At 38.5% G+C, this 22,697-nt stretch overlaps 4 protein-coding genes across 4 annotated transcripts in view; 1 reads left to right on the top strand and 3 right to left on the bottom strand.

The window, feature by feature from the left end:
* ipmkb (inositol polyphosphate multikinase b) overlaps positions 1 to 1,276 on the bottom strand; it is a 28,204-nt gene extending 26,928 nt beyond the window's left edge. Inside the window, exon 1 of the mRNA XM_066663868.1 lies at positions 719 to 1,276. Within this exon, the coding sequence (XP_066519965.1) occupies positions 719 to 884 (166 nt within the window). The 5' untranslated portion in view covers positions 885 to 1,276. The remainder of the gene's footprint in view (positions 1 to 718) is intronic.
* A 2,135-nt stretch (positions 1,277 to 3,411) lies between these two features.
* On the bottom strand, positions 3,412 to 10,309 carry ube2d1b (ubiquitin-conjugating enzyme E2D 1b). The gene is made up of 7 exons (XM_066662678.1): positions 10,168 to 10,309; positions 6,986 to 7,049; positions 6,857 to 6,888; positions 6,631 to 6,708; positions 6,326 to 6,431; positions 6,130 to 6,223; positions 3,412 to 4,212 (listed from the first exon to the last, which is right to left on the bottom strand). The coding sequence occupies exons 1-7, from the start codon at positions 10,189 to 10,191 to the stop codon at positions 4,167 to 4,169; spliced, it is 444 nt and encodes a 147-aa protein (XP_066518775.1). The 5' UTR covers positions 10,192 to 10,309; the 3' UTR covers positions 3,412 to 4,166.
* Positions 10,310 to 12,274: 1,965 nt separating this feature from the next.
* Positions 12,275 to 17,000, top strand: tfam (transcription factor A, mitochondrial). The gene is made up of 7 exons (XM_066662676.1): positions 12,275 to 12,716; positions 14,339 to 14,466; positions 14,559 to 14,629; positions 14,881 to 15,030; positions 15,631 to 15,726; positions 15,891 to 15,947; positions 16,036 to 17,000. The coding sequence occupies exons 1-7, from the start codon at positions 12,637 to 12,639 to the stop codon at positions 16,297 to 16,299; spliced, it is 846 nt and encodes a 281-aa protein (XP_066518773.1). The 5' UTR covers positions 12,275 to 12,636; the 3' UTR covers positions 16,300 to 17,000.
* Positions 16,849 to 21,099, bottom strand: zgc:171971 (uncharacterized protein LOC569690 homolog). The gene is made up of 9 exons (XM_066662675.1): positions 20,961 to 21,099; positions 19,797 to 19,953; positions 19,373 to 19,419; positions 19,139 to 19,287; positions 18,908 to 19,032; positions 18,656 to 18,758; positions 18,050 to 18,306; positions 17,811 to 17,963; positions 16,849 to 16,992 (listed from the first exon to the last, which is right to left on the bottom strand). The coding sequence occupies exons 2-9, from the start codon at positions 19,950 to 19,952 to the stop codon at positions 16,849 to 16,851; spliced, it is 1,134 nt and encodes a 377-aa protein (XP_066518772.1). The 5' UTR covers position 19,953; positions 20,961 to 21,099.
* Positions 21,100 to 22,697: the final 1,598 nt, after the last annotated feature.

Genomic DNA, 22,697 nt, shown 5'->3' with positions numbered 1-22,697 from the left:
AAAGTCTTCCTTGGTCAACATTCCCAGCCGACAGTAGAGGCGGAGGCAGCCATGCAGCAGAAATGAAGATGGGCTCCTTGGGTCATCAGGGGCCCAGCCGTTATCATTGGAAATGGCAAGTGGATATCCACCAAGATGTGACAAAAAACACTACAGATACAGAAGGCAAACCCACCACACCCAGATACCCTCAAAAACAGGCACAAATCAAACAATATGACAGAACAAAAAAGACAAACAATACACGAGTAAGACACTGGGAGATGTGGCAGTCACATATGGGGATGCCAGAACTGAAGTCAGACAGACAGACATGATGCTAATGTTACACACAACTACCTAGTAGGTCCAGCCTGAGAAAGTAGCTCATCTGTTGCTGTACAACTTTAGTCCAGAATATTTTTAGTTGGTGGACTATTCTCAGTTAAGCAGTGACACTTATGACTTGTGAACTCCAGTAGTCCTGCTGTTTCTGATCCACTCTTATCTTGCACAATGCAAACAAACAGACCACCACAACTTCTGTGTCACTGCAACGCTGAGAATGATTCACCACCAAATCATACCCGCTCAGTGATGGCCCTGACCCTTGAAGAACAGCAACAGATAAGTTTCCTAACCTACTGACTATTCAGTAACTTCTGCCTGAAAAGCTGGATGGCGTTGAAAACGTTTAATCTGAACGTCACGCAGCGAACAAAACAAACAGTCCACTGACCTACTTTGTCCACACCGTATTTGTGTCCGGCCACCTGGTGGGAGAGCGGCACGCAGCCGTTCAGCCGCGGACCGGAACCGGGACCGGATACAGGACCAGGGCTAGGACTGATATCATTGCGGATCTCCAGCGTCCGTCGCAGAGCCACTGACGACGAGGAGTCCATGGGAGCTGTTGTCGTTGCAGCTGATAACGTTCAAAACGTCAAGCCCCACTCGTGCCCACGCTAAAAACGGGGCGGCAGCTACATGACAGTTTCACCCGCAGCTAGGGGACGAGCACCACATGGCCCTCACACTGCAACCGACTTCCATCGCCTCGTCGTATCGCTGTGTCGTCTCGTCGCTCACTTTAGGGCTTTAAAGCCAGCGGTTCTTTAGTCGCTCTCCAGCCTCGTCCCTCCTCCGCCGCGTCCTTTTCCTATGCGACACTCCCCGTCTGTAACCTAACACCGGTGCCGTGACACATTAGCACGAACACTCACTGCCCGCCTTCAGTTTTTTTTGTCTCGTGTTTCTAATATTTTAAGTCGTCTTCACCTTTGCCGGATTTTTTCCTCCGCCGTTTGTTTGCTAGTCGTACGCGACGTGACGTCATGTCGTGACGAATGAGTAAACGGTTTTAACGGTGTTGATCCAGGATCACCAAAAGACTAAATCATTTACAAAGTATTTTTAGTTTATTTTTATGTATTTATTTATTTATTTGCAATTTTTAGAAATATTATATTAATTTAAAGGAATTAAAAATATTTTTAGAAGTTTCTTCTAATAAAAGTTCTAAAATCACTACATTTTCTTCCTGGTTTTCACGTTAAAAGTCGCGTAGTCGGGTGGTTCGTTGCTTATGTCCGAAAGTTTGTGGACACTAGGTGGGTGATGTATTCTACAGAAAAATCAGGATTTCTCAGTTTAGCCAAACAACTTAAGCTTGTCCAATATAAACAGAGCGGAGGGAATTTCTGGACAGTCCTGAACTTCAGGCTTACGTTAGCTGGCTAACTGATCATTCCTACTTTGTAGAAAATCCTTCTGCCCAACCAGTTATTTTTAAAATGAAAGGCATTTATTCATTCATTGTCTGTAAGCGCTTATCCAGTTCAGGGTCACTGTGGGTGCAGAGCCCACCTGGAATCACACCCTGGAGGGGGCTAAATGAAACGCAATTCAATTCTTTTCCTCTTTACCGAGCTAACATCCCCTACTCTTCTGTGAAAGCTTTACAATAGAGGTTTAAACGTTTCTGTGAGGTTTTGAGGGCATTCAGCCAAGAAAGCATTACTGAGGTCAGCTATTAATTGGAGACTTAAAGCTATCACTCAAAAGTAGTTTCCCCTCATCCACAGCCCAATGCTGGGCAACTTCTCCAGAGGGTCCCATTTAATTTCAAACAGTTAACGAATAACGAAACAGTAGCTGAATGTAGTAAAATAAAATACACTATGAAGAAACATTAAAAATATCTGAGACATGAAAGCCAAGATCAATTTTAGATGGGACAAATATAAACAGTATTTTACCCTAATATTTTGACATTAAATGAGTAATAATTAATTTTTAAAACAATAAAATAGCAATAAATATGTATGAAGGCAAATTATTACGATATATTTACATTTTCACATAAAGCTGAACTTATACAGACTGAGATGCATCCAGGCCCTTAGGTGTAAGTATAACATCTGTTTAATAATGTGAGGAAGAGTATATGTTGCTCCATATAATAGATTTACACCTTAAATTACCTCAGAAAGCAAATCATTATGTAAGAAATGATCTGAAACATAGATGATGTGTGTGATTCAGAAGCACTGCTGCTTCAGGCTACAAGCAGAGGTTGCCCAAGTCTGTGAAACCAACCCAATGGAAAATTCTCTTATCATTTAATGATGATTGCAGGCTATCATCTGGTTTATAAACAGTCCAAGTATAAAATAACAAAATGTTACGTGACTTCCTTTGGGAGGATGTTTTAACTGTCATATGAACAAGATAAGATGATCTTTTATTTGGGACAAAATATGAACATATCTAGATGTTAAATTAGAGCCAGTACAAAATGAACCCTCAAACTCTTGTAGATGTTTTAGAGGCTGAAGCATCTTGTTCACTGTCTTGCTACAACATGAGTAACTGCCACTACAACTATATACACCCTATATAAAAACAATATAGTAACATTATGAAAATTGAACAATTTTCCAGGCAATTTTCACCTGTAATATTTTCTAAATCCGTTCATGTTTTGTGCTAAACGAATAAAAGCATATAAGGATACAAATGTATAAAAATAATATGAAAATAACTGAGATAGTTGTGAAATCAATGGCTTCTATTTTATGTATTTTTTCATTATACACACACACCTGTTTTTTTTAGGAAAATAAGTGGACCCATCTTCCCCCCCCATATCTCACCATATTCAGTTTAAATCATTTTAAAAACCCTTATTGACCCGTTTTTGTTTTTTAAAGAGCTTGGAATACATTTCTTTGAACTGCTTTGTTTTAAGCAGGCGTCCAGATTATATTTATGTATCAATCATTGTACATTACTGAATATTAAAATGATAAGTTATGTTCAAAGTGTTTAAACATAAAACACAATCACAATGTGAAAAATTGTATATTTCAGGTAATTTCTCCAATGGAAAAAAAAACATATACAAAGCAGTTTAACGTTGGAATTTCCTTTAAAAAAATAATAATACATTTAAAAAGGCAATTATGTGAATGTAAATGGCTAATGTTTAAACTCAACACAAATGTGAATAACTAAAAGTGTCCCTAGTTTTGCACTCATCTTTATAATACAGACCTGAATAATTTGGGGGTCAAAAGCAAGCATATGGATATTTGAATTATTCTGACCACATGCACCTCCTAGTGGAGTGTTAGTAGCTCACACACTGCAAATTCAATGATAAACACATAATTGACTTAAACATGCATGACCCGAAGTACACGTACATATTTATTGAAAAATTTAAAAACATGAACACAGGCCCATGATTTTTTTCAACAAATTTTAATGGAAAAAAAAATCTCAAGTATAGTTGTTCTTAACTATACCATAAAAAATATCTAAAGAAAATGTAATCAATTGAAAGAGATACAATAAAACAGTTTTTTTAATTTCTCAATTTCCCTCTCCTGGGGTCACTGCAGCTGCATAATTTCATGCCAATCTTAAATAGGATTTATATAATAAGAAAACACAAAGTGCCCAACACCGTTTTAGGGGAGATGACTGAATGCACCAAATTAATAACCACTTCATGTCATATTGTGCAAAGCACAGCCCCCTTCAAAAATACTAGTTTAGCTATTATTGGTCATTGCAGATGGTAAATGTTAATAGTAGAATGTGTTTAATAATATAACCTAAGTACTTTTTTTAGATACTAGAATTTACAGTGATTTGTGACTTAAAAAATGTCCATTAAGTCTTCACATTGCATACTTTTGGGTCCATTCTCTTGCTAGTCTGTTGTATCTACAGAAAAAAAATGGGGAAAATAAATACCCAGGCATTAGAGGTTTTGTAAATACAAAATACAGGTTTTGTATGAACAAATTAAGATAAAAGCATTGCTACATATAAAATAAAGTCTGTACACTCACTGACAAAAGTAAAAAAAAAAAAAAAAAAAAAGAAAGCACCAAAAGTTGTTTTTGGAATCGAACAAAACTTTACATAAGTAAATGTAATGATGTTGTATGTAAGTGATTGCAGTATTAGAGAAACAGAATGCGTTGATTATGCCCCTTTCACACATTCACGGTAATCCAGAAGTGTTCCAGAGTTTGCCCGGAGGAACTGTATGTGTGAATGCAACCACCCGCAGCATTCATCTCGGACATTACCCTCTTCGAGCCATAGTAAAATCACTAGGTTTCTCCTGCACGTGCAGCCCAGGCTATGCGCCACACCTAAAGCACGTGTCATCTCCTGCTGAGAGAGCACCCCAGAGGCAGAAAATCACCCGCTGTGCACTGCACATGTGAATGACCGTTCTGGGATAGCTCCAGACCCGATACTCCAGAGTTTCTCTAGAAACTTTCCAGAGTTCATGTGTGAAAGCCGCATTAGGGAACACAACACAACTGAAAGGAGGCTCTAATATCCCATTGGGCAGCCTGTATCCTGGATAAATACACGACAAGCAAAAAACCAAGTTGAGATTCTCAACTTCATGCAAATTAGTTATGATGCCATGAAGTGTCATTGGCTCCAACAAATTCCTCGGCCAAATCACAGACATGGCAGTACGATGACCCCAGCTTCTGAACTGTCTTGTTTCTCCTGCATTTTAGTTAATTCTCAACAGTGTGATCTGTGTGGGGGAGCAGTTCATAATCACTGTTTCTTCTTTTTCCATTTTATAAAATGCTTCTATGCACGCATACAGGGACAATCCGAACTTAAATGTAGTAACAGTTATGGTTCTGTGTCTCTGCTGAACCATGAAGCTTGGACTTCCCTACACGACAATGCAACCACGAGAGACAAAGCAGGAGCGACGTAAGTGACTTGTGACCTATTGGTGTGTAAGGGGGGCCTCCGTACTCAAACCCGACCGTCACCGGATCCCAAACAGAAACCAGTTCTGCTACAGACAAATAACTAATTCACGACACCACTGCTTCCAGCCCCTCTTAACAGCTTTGTCAGAACAGTTTAAGATGAAAGGCAATTTATCGAAACGACCTTCCTGCTTCTATAAATCCAATGATGCGCACGCTCTCAAAATCTGTCAACTGAGCAAAACGTCTTTGAGTGCATCGTAGAAGCATGTCTAACAGTGACTGATGTTTCACCAAGAGGTTCCTCACCCAAAACTAGCCTCTGAGAGCCTTTTTGAAGGGAGAGTGGGAAACATTGATTTGGCAATATTCATTCATTATCTGTAAGCACTTATCCAGTTCAGGGTCACGGTGGATCCAGAGCCTACCTGGAATCATTGAGCGCAAGGCATGAATACACCCTGGAGGGGGCGCCAATCCTTCACAGGGCAACACACACACACTCACACATTCACTCACACCTACGGACACTTTTGAGTCGCCAATTCACTTACCAACGTGCGTCTTTGGACTGTGGGAGCACCCGGAGGAAACCCACACAGACACAGGGAGAACATACCTCACTCCTCACAGACAGTCACCCGGAGCGGGAATTGAACCCACAACCTCCAGGTCCCTGGAGCTGTGTGACTGCGACACTACCTGCTGCACCACCATGCCACCCAGATTTGGCAATATCAAGTGTCTAATCAGACCACACCTGGAATCATTTACATATTATGTAAATTAGCCCTGAGACATAACTACATTGACTTTTGCAGCAATCCTGGTTATTTTTCATTTTTTTGTCAGTGAGTGTATATATCAATAATTATACAAAACTTACTTTTCTTTGTCTGACTTGTAGATGTGTGCTATGTCTGGGACTAGGGGATCATCAGGGTTTGGGTCACACAGCAATGAGCATATGGACAATAGAACTGTAAAAGAAACATTTTAATACATGTAAATAACTAATAAAAAGTGTGATTGTGTACACAGTTTTTATAAAACTATAAATAAACAAAATTCAATGTCTGCACCTTTTGAAACTGTTAGTGCTGGGGACCACTGTGACCTCAAAATGTCCAAGCAAATACTTCCATTACTGTTTATGTTTGGATGATATATTTTTGTTGTAAACGCTACCTGTTAAATAAAAAAAAATAAATAAATATTATTAATAAATAATAATTATATATATATATATATATATATATATATATATATATATATATATATATATATATATATATATAAAGATACATTTTAAAAACGTTACAAAATTAATTAAACCATGACATTGGCCAAGCAAAGTTCAGTAACAGTTCAAACTTAACCCAATTACCTTTGGTGGCTTGAAGGGATAATCTGTGGGAAAGTGGATAGTAAGAAAGAAAACTCCACCTTGGTATGGGCTATCACTCTGTAGAGAAGCAAATATATATATATATATTTTAGATGTATTATACTGTGGATCAACACACATGGAAAAGAGACAAAAAAAACCCACACAACTTCTCATTAAGATTAACATTAAAAATTAGATAAGCTTTAGACATGAAAATACTTACAGGTCCCATTATAGTTGCCTGCCAGTGAAACACTAAATCAAAACAGAGAGGACTGTGAAGCTTTCTATATTAATTCAAAGAGCCTGCAACCAAACAGTGACATGTCTTAACAAATTTCAATAAACCTACAGTCATCTCCAACTGGTCCAGCAGAGCACTGTGCAGGAGGGTCCCTTTGCAAATCTTGAAGCTCCTGAGAAGCAAAAGTATAAATAAATAAATAAAAGAATGAATGAATGAATGAATGAAAAGATGCATGCTTGTGTTTATTCCTGAAACATCTGTAGCCTAAAACAGCACATACACAGCACGGCTATTAAAAATAGTAGGTAATAAAGAAATTGCGGGCTGATACCAATAGATGATATTGTTCACGCACATGTCGGCTAATGTTATAAAAACGTAACAATATGATTCCTTCATTGTCTGTAACCACTTATCCAGTTCGGGGTCGCGGTGGGTCCGGAGCCCACCTGGAATCACTGAGTACAAAGCACATAAATGAAACAAACATAGATCTGCTAGGAATATGCAGTAGTACAAAATGCAGTCGTAAAAAGTATAAAATACAGACTTTGGGTCGACGTAGCTTAAAGCTGTGCTTTTAAGTTTAAAACCTAGGCCAAATCAGAACATGTCCGATGTCTGTAAATTATATGCTTCAGATTAGAGATTGCACTGATAGTTACTGGTACTGGGGCAATATCAGCAGATGATACTAGATTGTGTTTAATCCTGCAATAACCGATGTATCCTAAAACAGCACACTATTACAGTTTCTATACAAATGTATTTATGTCACCTCCAGTGAAAAGCTATATTTTCTACCTTGTCATGACCATGTGTTGTTGTTTATATGCTTGAAAATTTATGCACAATATAAGCAGTCAACGTCACGGCTTCATTTTTTTGCTTTAAAACTGTAGTGTTCCTAACATTTTTGAAGGACAAACTCAGAAAGGTTTCATAAACCTGAACAAGCAGTACCACTAGTCTGAGGGGCTGGGCTTTCGACCTGCAAATCTGTGGAGAAGTCCGACAGAGGTGGGGACTAAAAGTACGTCTTTCTTCCCCAGACACAACCATTATTAGTTGTTCAGCCATGTCATGCAGATGGAGCTATGTAGGCACATAGTGGTTTTACGCGGACGATAAAATTTTCCTTTTTCCCATTTGGTCAGCCCAATTGCCGTGAGTATTCTAAAAAGTTTTTCTAACCTCTCCACAAGCCATGTTTGTTCCACACGCTATCCCACAAAAAAATATTTTTGTTACTACCCATTGAAAATGAATGGGGTGAAATTTTGGACGTCAAATATGTTTGCTCCGCCACATACCATAAGTGCATATCCTTAGATCAGCATGTAGTGAATGAAGGCAAAGGCGTCGAATCAAAGTCATTCTAAAGCATTAGTTTAAAGCAAAGTTTAGCCTCAGAAATAATTTCAAAATATAGAATGCCGATGAACAGAGATGAGTTTTAAGAGTTCAATCAATAACCAGAGGGCTTCATAACCACAACAATCAAACACTGACTGGTGTCGTGTTAATAGCTGTGTATTTTATCTCAGGTGGAAGTGCTTTTATTTATTGTGCACTTGAGACACTACTCCCCCCCTCCCCAAAGACACCAGTTTTCAAGGAGTATATCAGTATCAGGTAATACTATGTAATATCAGTATTAGATTTGTGTCTTTACTACGACACTCAGATTAGTGTTGTCTTAATAGCTGTGTATTTTTTCTCAAGTGGAAATGCTTCTAGGTATTGCGAGCTTAAGACTTTTTTTTTAGACTAGTTTTTAAAGAAGATATGAGTATAGGCAATTCTACGTAATATTGATATTGGAAATAAATCTCATGCCACACATAAAAGATTTATGAATTTCTTCCCATATTGTTGCAAAGTACATTTCTATGAATTTGATTTGTTCTCAGTCTGATATTGTCCAGCAGTCCCAATGTACATTTACAGTCCAGTGGTCCAAAAGTGACTAGGACTGCCCCTGCCCCTAGTAGTCAGGGATAGTTTCACAACTTTTGACGTCGTATCACTATAAACGTCACGGGAAATTTCGGAAACATTACGTAACGACTGAACTACTTAACTTGTTTTTGTCGAAACAGCCAACAGGACTGACATTGTGCTGAACAGAACAGCAGTGTTTGCCTGCATAAAACAACTGAATTGTGGAGAAACTAACACAATACCTCCAGGCTCTGACAAAGAAAACAAAAGTAGGCCGATGCAAATCTAGTGCCGCAATGAAAGCAGTCTGTTTCTAGCTAAAGCTTTGACTGTTGTTTGTTGTGAAGTGGATGTGAAGCGCAGTTAGCTTAGCTTATTCAACTCTTTGTTCAGTGCAGGCCTTCTCGAAAACACGGAGTGTGAAGGGAAAAAGTGGCAAATAACACAAGCCTTTGATTTATGCATGATTTCATTAATAAATATGTATGCCACTGCTTTGTCTTAATTATAATAAACAATAGAGTATACTTCACATTGATAAAACGGGCAAACTCGTTTGGAACTTAACGTTTCCTTCTTTTTCTACTTTTCCGTTCCACCTTAAACAGAGAGACAGTTCCATTCTGGCCACTCGGGCGCTGTAGTGGAACTGCTGCGCCATTTAAGGTGGAATGTAGAATTCGAGTAAAAAGCCAAGCTCAGTTTCGTCCAACTGGCCACAATCACAGAACGAGGCTAATCTTCGCTAGCCTGCTAAACAAAAGCTGGATATAACCGCACTGAGATGTATTATAAGAGCAGCTAAAGTGTTAATACTATAAGTTAATTCATAACTATGTAATTATAGAGCTACATGAGATGACAAAGCGCTAAAGCCCTGCAAATCGCTTAAAGTCACGACTATAGCAGCGAAGTAATTTACAACAATCGACAGCTAAATTTAGACGACGTGACTTTACGTTAGAACAGGTTTTTCTGTTTCTGACTGGTAGATGAATTGTAACATTATTTTTTAACTTAGACGAACCTAAACCATGAACTCGGGCGACACAGAATCTCAGCAACCGAGAATGTTCATTTAACTCCGTGATCTCAAATGGCTATCTCTCAGTCAAAGGAATTAAGCGGAATTTTCAGTGGGCACAAGTAAATACACAACGGAGCTCTCTTTATAAACTTCTTTACCAAGAACGGTAGGCAGTAAAGAAATTCAGCTCAGTCGCTCCGAGAAACTTGGCTGGGCTGCGCTAACGTTAACTTTAGCTCGATATGGACCGCCTTTGGTTAATTTAACTCTGTCGGATTGAGTCTCCTTTACTTTTCAGCCTCAAAATTCGTCTTACCTTCTGTATTCTTTTTAATGCCATACCCCCTGTGTGTATATGTCGGTGTAAACGCGGTGTGTCAGCGGACTGCTCTGTTTTTATTGCTCCGTGAGCGCTAACAGCACTTTCAGTTTCCCTGAGACAAGCTAATACGGCTAATGGTAACCACACAGCGGAGTTACTCTATTCCACAATAAAAGTCCTCTTGTACATGATATACGTGCAAGGATTTGAACATCTTCAAAAATATACATGCTATATGTTGATGCCACTTTTAATTGAATAATTATAGCACATTACACCCCCCCCAACACTTTATATCAAACGTTCCCACAAAAATTAAATTACATTTTTCCATGTAGATTTTTATGTACGGAGCCCTTTGAGGAGTGGCCACTCAGGAAAACGTTTAATAATGTCACTTAATTCATAGGCCTGTATGAATAACAGCTAACTTTTTTTCTGCAGTAATATTTTGTCCAGGGCTAGTCCCAATTTCAACATTTAAGTAAGCGAATATGTATTGGGATCCATGCTGGCATTTGGATTTGCATACTTGGTACATTTCTAATACTCTTTTTGTCTGTACTTATGCTGCCTTCAAATCCTAGTTGAACGCTCATACTTTTGAGTTCACAGTTGGTAATTAGGACATGATATGCAAAGTGTGCACTTAGGGTCTTGCTGTCCACCACCATATATGCATGTGAGGACAGCAAGGCTGCAGTGTTCCTCCGTATGTTGATCAAATGAATGCTCATGAATTTTCTAAATACATTCTTACTGTAGTTTTTGATGATGTCCGCAAGGATGAATCCTCAGCAGAGGCCTATTACCAAAAAGTCTTTGAAATACATGCTGACCTGTCTGAATTGACCTGGCTTAATTTACTGCTGCCTAGCCAAAATAATGGAGAGAATAGTGTAAGTATGTGAATATGAATGCATTTTCTGTTGATTGAACTTTATTCATTCATTCATTATCTGTAACAACTTACTCAGTTCAGGGTCGCAGTGGGTCCAGAGCCTACCTGGAATCATTTGGCGCAAGGCAGGAATACACCCTGGAGGGGGCGCCAGTCCTTCACAGGGCAACACACACACACACACATTCACTCACACTTTTGAATCGTTAATCCAACCTACCAACCTGTATGTTTTTGGACCGTGGGAGGAAACCGGAGCACCCGGAGGAAATCTATGCTGACACGGGGAGAACACACCACACTCTTCACAGACAGTCACCTGGAGTGGGAATCAAACCCACAACCTCCAGGTCCCTGGAGCTGTGTGACTGCGGCACTACCTGCTGCGCCACTGTGACGTCATGATTGAACTTTGATTAAAATTAATTTTATTGTCAATGAAATATATTATGCTTGTAATCAGAACTGAGACACTGGTGATTCTAAAATAGCTTGCTTAAATAACAAGTACAGGATGGCAGCAGAGCCTGCAAATTGCACAATTCTATAATTAATATAAACATTTGAACCAAACACACTGAGAAAGACTACATGGCTTACCCTCATTCACACTATAAACAAACATCAGTAGCCACAATTCGGCAGCAAGCAGCAAGCCACTGACATAGTTACAGAGTGACAAACAAAAAAATAGAGTTAAGATTATCTCTACACTATGCAAATGAATTGTGACAATTAGATCAGGCCAAAATTACCACAAAACTGAAATGGATTACGCAGCAAAGATGATGATGATGATGATGCTTCCTTCCTTATTCAAAAGTTTCGTAGTGCAGTTTCTGCAGTGCTGAACCCAGAGTCACAGAGACTCTTCCTATTACAGGTCAGTGCAGCATCACAGTGATTTTGAAGCTGTAATTTTAAAGTAAATATATTGCAGAATGTTCCTTTAAAGGACAATGCTCAAATGGCTTTTGTTTGTGGAACAATGAACACAGTTAAAATAGTTGAAAGCTTAATTGTATTAGTTGATTTGGTGGAGCTGAAATGATTGGCAGGCGTCATGCCCATTTGAGTTTTCTCCTTCAAAACGTCATCATGACCTTTTTTTTTTTTTTAAATGACGCACCTCATAAATTCGGCTTTGACAATCGAGCTTCCTTCTAATGAACAAACAACGATATTTTGGCGCAATTTATGTACATTTACCCTGTAATTACGAGGCTTTCGACACATTTCATGTTTTTAACGTATTAATAATTAATTATATGTCTTAATTTATTAAAATTTGATAATTGTAGCCAATGTAAAGTACATATTTTGATTTGTTTTATTTTATTTTATTTGTGGATTTGGCACCGTCGTTTACCGCGGTGTTTATCCCACAATGCATTGCGCTGTGAAGGCGCCTTTGGTGCACATCGCGGGCGGCCTAATGCAGAGTTAAACATTTAAAACTAACGAACTCCTCTGAATAATAACGTTTTATGCCCAAGATATTATTTTGCGATCTATTTAGGACCTGAAGCATTCCCGTTTGAGACGGTTCTCCGATTTCCACTATGGCTCCGTTCTGTTTAATGTCTGTTGGCAGTGTTTTGGTGAAGTCTTTGGGTTTGTTCTCCACTGCTTCTGCTGTGAGGTAAAACACACACCCGCCGCTTTAGCCTGGTCTAGCTTTTACACGTATTACATCAACTTCGTGTGTGATCAGAAGAGGCGTAGGCTCTTATATAGCTAGCTGTTACAGGGTTGCTTTACGGACAGTTAGCATCGTGCACTTAAAGGGATATTTGTGTCGGTGAAACTTATTTTTAAAAATCATATTCTCCTCAGTGGCGTTAAAGATGCACGAGGGGATTTTATTACATTTTTTGACTGGCCCAAATGAACTAAAATAATAAGAATACAATTTTAAAATATAATTTTAGCAATGATAACAGTGCAAGGTTATTGTGCCCCAGAGAAAATTTGTTTGAAAAACGGCCTCCGGACCGTAACGGCTGTGTTTGTTGTTGTGGATCGCGTGCTTGGCCTCTGGAGGTCATTGGCAGGGATTTAGGATAAGAGTTATAGACCACTACAATAGCACAGACCGATAAGATTGTCTAATGCATGTTTATTGTAACTACTGTCACTGTGTATATTTGTATACTACGTTTTGAGTTTTAACCATATACAAAACTGGATTTATGCATGCCCTAGGAGGTATAGAATAAAACAACTAAATAGAATTGTAGCCACTTGCACAAAACAAGCCAAATATTTTAAAAGCTAATTGCTAAACCTGCAGTTTCAAGCTCAATTTAAAATAGTTTGTTTCTATTGTATCCTTAAAGCGAGAAGCCACATTAAGTAAACTCAAGATTATTTGCCTAGTTAACAAATCTGTCTGGTTTTATTTATACACTAGAAGACACATGAGCAAAATAAGTAGAAAACATTATGGCTGAACATACCCATTTCCAGGCAGGGGTTTTTACGTCATAAAACGTCATCTTGTTGGTGTTTTAATGTAATATGAAAATGTCAGATTTCACAGTTGTGTTGGTGCCAACAGAAATATATCTATTTTACATACTCTTCAAAACAACCAGCAAATTTACATGTCTTCTAAGATTTTATATGGCATGATGATAGGGGTGGCGTTGCATGTATCCACACAGCTACAGGATTCTGATCACTTTGGTTAAATTACAGTCCTGGAGTGTGTTCTCCCAGTATATGTGTTGGTTTCCTCTGGGTGCTCTAGTTTTCTCTATCTCTAGGAAAACTACATGTTGTTAGAAATTGCCCACTGGTGTGCATGTGCAAGTGTGTGAGTATGTGATGCCCTGGCACCCAGAAATTCCTGTTGGGCTCCGGAGACACAGGGACCCTGGAGCTGTGACTGCAACACTACCTGTGCGCCACCGTGCCACCCCCAATTAATGAATCTTCTAAAAATATTAAGGCATGTTAGGTCATACTCAGTATCAGATTAGGTTAGGTTAGGTGAACAGTAACAATAGATAATGGTTGGTTTATTTAAAAATGTATGCGACTCGGCCAACCCAAATTTTTCCACAACTGGACTGTGACTGGGCTATTGCTGGGTTACACACAAATATAGCCCAAAGTAGCTGCTGATGTTGTAGAGCTCAATTTTTAAACTCCCATCATGTTATAATGTTTAATTAAGGTAATAGAAAATGTATGTATAGTGGTGTATAAATGTCTAGGAAAATGAATGATCCTTAATTGTGTTTTGTGCTTGATTTTCAGATGCGCCTGCATAGTTCCAACTTTAAAACACTTTAGCACGACAGTTGGGGGTCCTCCAAAAAGACCACTAACCGCATATATGCACTATGTCAAGGCTCAGCAGCCTGATGTTGTCAAACAAAATCCAGGTAAATTGTAGTGCTCCTCTACAGTCCCACTGGTCTGTGTTTGTACTATATGTAGTTATCCCTAACTGAAAAGTTTGTCCACTCCTTTTCAGATATCAAAATCGTTGACATTGTCCGAAAGATAGCACAGCAGTGGCGGACGCTCACACCAGAGCAAAAGCGAGTAAGTCTGACTGAGTGTGCCCTGTAACAGCCATGTCTATTTATTGTGTAGAGGTTTGGGTATTTACTGCTCTTTTAAAAATGACTTTGATATCAAAAGTTTCATCAGGTATGCTGCTAAACATAATGGTTTTCTTTAAATATGAATTCCTCTTGAAAATCTCTCTGGTTTCGTTTGGCATCCTAAATAAGCTTATAACAACAGCATTGCCTAATAACTGATATGTTTTGCAATGTGTTATTGTCTTGTAGCCCTTTGAAGAAGCATCCTTGGCATCTAAGGAGCAATACAAACTTGATATGCAAAAATACCAAGCGCAGCTCAGCCCAGCACAGACTGCAGCTATGGCAGAAGAGAGACGGCAGAAGATGGCAAAAAGAAAAGCCATTAGAAAAAAGAGGGTGACTGCATGCATTTCTGTTATGCGTAGCCCAGTTAATAGAAGGGGCATATCACTAAGTTCTTAACCATTATAACTAGAAATGCACTGAATTGCGGGCTGATGCCCATATTTGTAATTGTGTAATACATCTAGCTGCATTTGCACTACAGAGAAATGTGACATTTATTCCTGTAGTGTTACAAATACAGTAATATAAAATAATGAACATGCATACATTAACCCAACATCTAGACATTCTCTTCTTCCTGAATACTGTACATACAACAGGAAACAACAACTTGAAATGTTAATATAATCTACATATCTGATGTAGATTATGTAAAAATATGCTGAACATTTTCTTAGTCCAGTATCATTATATTTCCCTACTTGCTACTGCGTTTGTATGTGGAAGATAAGGTTCCGATACATCCTGGAAAACCTGCAGATTTAGATATTTAACTGGAACTGTTGGGATGTCTGAATTAGTGAATTTATTTTACAGCTCTCAATGAAATCTTATTTCCTGCCAGAGCTCATAATCTGTTTTTGCAGCTTGTCCAAAATTTAAGCCTGCACTATTAAGTTATTTGATCAAATTGCTTTCACGTACCTGTAGGAACTGAGTCATCTTGGCAAACCCAAACGTCCCAGAACACCCTTTAATATTTTCATGGCTGAACACTTCGAGGAAGCAAGAGGGACTACTATGCAGGTAAATACTAGCCAAGGCAGGTACATTTATTAAGAAGTGTGTGTTGGGTCAGTATCAAGTTTGACAAATCTATGCTGTGCACAGCTTAAGCCTATACAGATCTTGCCAGTGTCTTGTTGATTTATCAGTAATATATAAACATTTTTGAATAATTCTATTTCTAGGGCAAACTGAAGTCTCTTTTGGAAGACTACAGTGATCTTCTCGCTTCACAGAAACAAGCAAGTCCTATTTCCACTGCTCTTCTTTCATTGTAAACATACAGGGGCTTATAACCAAAAGCTTATCTCAGCCATGTTTTATGTTTAGGTGTACGTGCAGCTAGCCGAGGATGACAAAGTTCGTTATAAAAATGAGATAAAAGCATGGGAGGAGCACATGGTGGAAATGGGGAGGGAGGATCTCATTCGACGGAAAGAGAAGACAAGGAAAAAAGCGGCAGCAAGCAAAGGAAAAAAAAAGGCACGGGTGACAGTGCTGAGAGCCAAAGCACCGGCAAAGAAAACGGCAGCGAAAAAGAACACAGCAGCTCAGCCAACCACAATAAGTACAGCTACTAAGCCAAAGAAGTGAGTGGTTGTTTGGTAGGAAGGTATTTGTTATGAAAATAAGGCAAGCTCCATCCTGAATAAAACTGAATGTTTTTGTGAAAGGGAAAAACATTTCATATTTCCATTGTTCCTGCTGCTTATACTTAGTGCGAATATCATGAAGCAATTCAAACTGTGACGGACTTTGTCATTGGCCAGTTGGAGGGTCAAGCATTTGCTAAAACAGCAGGTACACATCAGGGGTACGGGTCCAACTAAGTTGATCCTGACTACTAATTTTTAGTTCATGAAGTTACTTTACCAACTACCAGTGTTGTTGTGCCAGCTATCACTTTCCTTTTGCTTCTTAGATTGTAACTGCTTATGTATCATGCTCAGACATAGATTAAGCCCAGTTTTGTATCACCTTTACTTAGACAATAAATACATTTTCTAGAAAAGCAACATGTATTATCATACAGCGAAACCATTCATTTTTTTACAGTTAAAATGTCAAACTACTATTTACAGTTTACAGAAATGTGAATGGTTAGACATTTTTTACAACTACAAATGCGTGAAGCTAAAATTTTCAGAGTGATTGTGTGTTTGAGTGAGGTTTGACCCCTTGTAGGAGAGCCTTAAAGTCCGGGGAGCACACCAGCTTGTGTGTGACGTTACCCAGCACTGTCATGTCTCCGGTCAGACCATCGGCAAGGCGCACAGACACAAGTTGCTGTAGAATGGGGCGCACACAGAGAAAAACATCAGATCAAATGGTTTAATGGTTAAAACTCTAAAAGCATTCTTTGGTGAATTAATAGTTAAATTAAATTGACAGATTTCCTTTTGCCATACACCTAACCGACCAGCTAAGCATGTTTAGTGTCTGATTCCATAAACTTGGATTGGAAATACAGGGCCATTATAACAAAGGTCCATGCCTAGATTTGTATTATTTTAAAAAAATCTCTTGCAAGAGAACAGTTCTCAAGGAATTTGGGGACAGGTTTTACATCTGATTTTTATTATGTATTTTTTTTTTCACAAGCTGATTTTTAGCATCATGAAAACTGCATGTCTAGCCTCAAGCCATATTGTTGTTAATAAACATGAAATGTGTCTGGCACTGTGGGACAGTTCTCTTGCTAGAGATTACACTAAAATGAATTGTCATTGGTAATTCCATTTAGTTCCAGAGTAGCTTTAATCCATGTTTGAACCAAACCTGAATATCTTAAATTCCTCTGCAAAAGCTGTCAACTTTACTAAGGTTGTGCAGTGGATTCCGTTGTTAGATACATTCACACTTTAGTCCGTTTTATAGAAAACAGTATGTCATACAAACTATATAAATAATTCTGAGAATGTTTGAGGGAAGTGTCTGATGATTGCTGCAGTGTCACATGTGCCTTGGCCAATGAACAGCATTAAACACACATGTGATTTGAGTACTGTAACTATCACTTTAAGGTCGTACAGTCCAAAGGTAGATAAAATACCCCAAATATGTCCAACACCCATTGTGCTGAGCATTTTAGGTTGTAAACTCACCTGCAAAAAAGAAAAAGCTGCTCCTTCAGAGACATCCAGTGTAACATCCCCCATAACTAGCTGCACTTTGCCAGATTTCCTGATTTGCAGTTTTCCTATCAGTCCTTCTGAAAGGTCTGAGAGTACAGGCACAGCATCCTTCTCCATGGGATCCTGAAGCACAGCAGTTTCAAGATGTCTACTGGTCAAGAGAAGAGCGAAGTAATGAATACTTCATCAGACCAGAGGGTAGGACTCACCTGTGCTTTGGTATGGGATGCATGCTTATCTTCAGCTTTTCCTTCTTTTTTTGACGACCTTTCGGAGCTAGTGTTTTTTATCTGGCCGGGTATGGTATCAGGAAGCTGGATGAACAGGAGCTGCTCTTTGTCTGACACACTTAGTTGCTCGAAAAGATCTCCAACAGTAGAAGGTTGCTCTTCGGCTTGTGATGAAACCCTGTGCTGTGTTTTTGGCGACTTGATCAAACAAGTATTTTCAGAGGATTCCTCTTTTACTGTGGAAAACGAGTTATTTTTTATTACAAAAAGATTGCATTACTTGATTTTGTTTAATGTGAATTAGTGAGTCCCTAAACAAACAAAATGGCTTTCTTGGCATAATTTTGTGAGGAGATTTTAGAAGCGTTTAGTTATTATTTAGATAACTACCAGCCACTACCACCCACCACTGGGTCAAACCAATCTAAATAACCATTGAAAAGTACTAAAAGCACTGTTTACTATCAGTGTTCAAACCTTCCAGGTGTTTTAATCTGCTTCAAACCTAACGTTTTCAGTTTTATCCCAGGCCTGGATGAAAACAGAATCACGTCAAATGTATTTTTGTTAGAGATTTTAACGTACATGAGGTAGCTGTCTCTGTCGTCCAGAAGTTGCATGACTGATGGAGTGGAAGCCTTATTGGTCTGTGCCTGGGGTCATTTTTCAGGCCAGGATCATCCAAAAACTACAAAGACATAAAATCATTTCAGTATTAACACCACTCAGTGAAAAGTATAAAAAGCATTTTAATATGCAATACCTTTGTTTTTATATAGCTTTATAATGAGTAATTTGTATCTAAAAAGTATAGAATTGTAATTTTGGGACTCGTACATCATCTCGCTGTAACTTTTCTAAAATTTCACTTTCGTCATCCTCAGGAACATTCTTCTCCTTTTTAATGCACTTAGTAACAAGTGCAGGATCACAGTCACTCACGTTGGTGTTGCCCCATCCTCCTGCAAGACAAAGTTTTTCTGCCTTTGTTAGTTTCTCTGTTGTTTAACTTCTCAATTGGAAATCACTGAGGGGGTGGGGGTGTCAACAAATGTGATTGTCATTTACCTATTTTCCTAAATGTATCTGCAGGACCCTGCTCAAAAATGGAGTGTGACTGAATAGTTTGTGGTCTTTCTCTTCGCTTCCGTTCCCTCTGTCTCTCTTCTCTTTCTCTTCTCTCTTTCTTTGGGGCCGTGTGGGCTTCTTCCTTTAACCTCCACAAAATAAAAGCATACAATGAGTTTTGAATTTACCAGGGACTTGGGTGATAGAGTTAATTACATATTACAGTGTACTTACTCATCCTTGCTTTTGCGAATAGAATGGACATTTGGTACAAAGGTTTTCTGTAAAGGGAAAAAACTAAACAATAGAGTTACTACATACACAATGCACACTTTATAATTTATATTAATCAAGACTGGCTAATATTTTAAATGTTGATGCTAACATGAGAGACTTTATCTCATATTATCTGATTTATTAGGGAGACCATTCACAAGTTTGGATTTCACAGTAAAGTATGATCATTTAATCCAAAATCCAGAATTTATTAGACTGGCCAAGATGAATATCCCTAAATTCTCCTCCTATTGAGCAGCCTTGAACTGAGCATGAGTTATGGATTAAATGGTTTAGCCAACCAAGAAATCCAGCTTTTCACAATTCCCCTAAGGTGTATGAATAATGACATGCTTTATAGTTTTGAGAGTGACTGAATAACCTTTTTATATCCGCCAAGTGTTAGGTCTCTGGAGCGCAGAGAAGTAAGTCTGCCTGGAGGTGGAGGATTCAGTAATGACCGTCCCGGCAGTCCTCTTCCCAAAGCAAAGGGCGATCGCAAAGTTCCAGATGGGCTGCCCTCACTGGGCTCTTCCATTCTGTTAAAAAACACCAGCCAACAGAATATTACAACAAATTCACCATTAATTATTTTAGCAGTCTCTTGTAATATTAAGAATGATTCATAATGCAACATTTAACAGTAAAATGTCTTGTTTAATGTAGTGAGTCTGAGATTTTCGGGCTACTGCAGTCCTGCTTATCCAACATTTGCAGTGGGGAACAATGGGTGTAAATCAGAGATAGAGAGATTGTGAAGGGATATATAGTTCTGGGGTCTACATAAGCATCAGACTTGATGTAGTGGAGCATTGTTGTCAGAATCTGATGGAATTTAGCCACATCAATACCTGACCTCACTCACTGAGGGAGACTGAGACTGAGTGTCCGCCAGGTGTTAGGTCTCTGGAGGTCAGGTATTGATGTGATGTGACCATTTCTGAATCTCACAAGCTTCTTATTCCAACTCGTCCCAAAGGTATTCAATAAAGCACCTTCACTACAGAGAAAAAAAAAACATTTCCACTACTCCACAGTGGAATGCTGGGAGAACCACTGAATAAAGAAGTACGTGTATAAAGGCACCTTAAAATAACGCTATATCCCCGTTCACAAACAATAAGCGGTGTCTACACACGTTTGGACAATTCGCTTATAATATTTGTACATACTGTAGTAAAATATAATGGTCGAATATCACTATTATACTTAAAGGAATAATAGCTTTAGTATTAAATGCATTATTGTCGTAAAGGTAGGGACCTAAATCATAACAGAAACGTCGACGGTATGTGCAGTATAACTCCATTTTTAAAATACGGAGTTCTGTTGGTTTCCTTCCTCCAGCGCTGAGATGACTTATTTAACATTACTTCAACACACCTCCCTCCATCTTGTTAGCAGAAGGCTACACAGGCTCTTGTAAACAAAAACAATACACAGGGGGACCGAACTACGGCACTCTCTCACACACGAATAAATACATTTACAGAACCAAAAAACATTCATATAAATATACGACAAATAATTACGTTAATGAACGTACCTTTCTGTTATAACATGGTTTCTTAACAGTTCTATCAGTTTTTCCAGACCTACATCACATGACTGAAGCTGAGCATTCCTATTGGCTGCTTAGTCATGAAGCGGGACTGAGAGAAACGTCATCAAAATAAACAGCAGCGTTCAGGGACAAAACCACTGTGTCTCAAATGACACACTCACTATATATAATATATATAAAGAATATGAACACGATTTAAGGAATATGCGCATGCGATTTTTACTTTTTTTTATCATTTATTTTACTTCAACAACACAATAGCTACATTAGCATCGGGAATGTTGACTGCTAATTTGTGTAGGTCTGTGTAACCTTAGATCTGATACTTTGTCAAATTTACATTTATCTGTGCAATGAATGAAACCCATCCAAAGCCTGGAGTAGTTCATTTATTCATTCATTGTTTTCTTTAACCCCTTCATCCTGGTCAGGAGCACACCCTGGACAGGGCGCCAGTCTATCACAGGGCATCACACACTCACCCCCATAGACAAATTGAATAGCCAGTTCATCAATCACCATGTGTTACCACAGTTTTGTTGTTGTTTTCCTGTGGGAGGAAGCCCATGCAGACATGGGGAGAATATACCTCTTCACAGACAGTGATCAGGGGACACTGGAACTGTATGAGCAACACTACCTGTAGCACCAACTCGAACAGACATCACCGTTGATTATCAACCACTGTAATAACACGTCCTCTGTGGTGGTCTTGACCATTTAGAAACAAGGGTACAGAAAACAGACAATGTATGCAGAGCAACAGATGGACTACAGTCTGTAATTGTAGAAAAACATAGTGATCCTGTGTGGTCAGTGAGGCTGATCAAATAGTCAATGAATATAAAAGCAAAGAGGTAAATTAATATTTTGGGTGATCAGTGCGTATATGACAGTGAAACAAATAATTGGAATGTAAAGTGAATAAAAAAATATTCATAGCATGAAAAAGGATGCAATTGATATCCAGAGTTATAAATAGTTGAATAAAAATAAGGTGCCATATAATGAGGAATATCTTAAAGCAAAACTGTAACATTTTTACCTTAGAATTACATCTTCAACATCATCGTAATGCTTCATTGACCTGTACAAAGCACTGCAGAAACTGAACTATGTAACTTTTGAAGGAGGGTAGGAAACCACCTCCCACTTCCTCTCCCCATTGATTTGCTGTAAAAATTAATTACACTAGGGGAAGCCCCAGAAGTAATAAAACCACATCTGACCTGGTGCTCCTTTCTGTTTTTATTCAGTGTTGGGAAATGTCAGAAAATAATAACGGTCTGTGATTACGCCATAGTTTGAAACATTTCGTCAGTGTTAGACAAAATGTGAAAAAGAAAAAAAGGTAGGAAGTTATGAATACTGGGAGTACACACCATGTTTTAACATCCACGGTTCGTCATTTGGTGTGAAATGTTACATTATTTACATTATTTAGAATGTTAACGAAATCCGCTAATACAAATGATATGTGTTCGTGCTTTTATTTCAACCATATATGTTATTAAACATTAAAAAATCTTTAAAACTTGGTGAATAAAAACTGGACTAATAGGCTGTCTTAACCATAATACGCCAATAGGAGGCAGTGTTTCTCCACTCTCACCTAATGTCTATACACCTCCTCGTTTCCAAACAAAGTCCATTTTATTAGCGCCACTTTCCAATGACCTGCACTTTGTAGCTCTACAGTCACAGACTGTATTCCGTCTG

Source organism: Hoplias malabaricus, chromosome 3 (assembly GCF_029633855.1).
Source record: "Hoplias malabaricus isolate fHopMal1 chromosome 3, fHopMal1.hap1, whole genome shotgun sequence".
NCBI classification, from domain to species: Eukaryota; Metazoa; Chordata; class Actinopteri; order Characiformes; family Erythrinidae; genus Hoplias; species Hoplias malabaricus.
This window is presented reverse-complemented; position numbering and strand designations above follow the sequence as displayed.

Excerpts from the sequence above, each read along its gene's own strand:
- ube2d1b (XM_066662678.1), bottom strand. The coding sequence starts at position 10,191 with ATGGCATTAAAAAGAATACAGAAG. Across the intron at positions 7,050-10,167 it reads CATTAAAAAGAATACAGAAG|GAGCTTCAAGATTTGCAAAG; the intron begins GTAAGACGAATT and ends TTTGCTTCTCAG. Across the intron at positions 4,213-6,129 it reads TACAAGTCAGACAAAGAAAA|ATACAACAGACTAGCAAGAG; the intron begins GTAAGTTTTGTA and ends TTTTTTCTGTAG.
- tfam (XM_066662676.1), top strand. The coding sequence starts at position 12,637 with ATGGCTCCGTTCTGTTTAATGTCTGTTGGCAGTGTTTTGGTGAAGTCT. Across the intron at positions 12,717-14,338 it reads TCCACTGCTTCTGCTGTGAG|ATGCGCCTGCATAGTTCCAA; the intron begins GTAAAACACACA and ends CTTGATTTTCAG. Across the intron at positions 14,467-14,558 it reads TGTTGTCAAACAAAATCCAG|ATATCAAAATCGTTGACATT; the intron begins GTAAATTGTAGT and ends ACTCCTTTTCAG.
- zgc:171971 (XM_066662675.1), bottom strand. The coding sequence starts at position 19,952 with ATGGAAGAGCCCAGTGAGGGCAGCCCATCTGGAACTTTGCGATCGCCC. Across the intron at positions 19,288-19,372 it reads ATTCGCAAAAGCAAGGATGA|GTTAAAGGAAGAAGCCCACA; the intron begins GTAAGTACACTG and ends TATTTTGTGGAG. Across the intron at positions 18,307-18,655 it reads GACAGAGACAGCTACCTCAT|TAAAAGAGGAATCCTCTGAA; the intron begins GTACGTTAAAAT and ends CGTTTTCCACAG.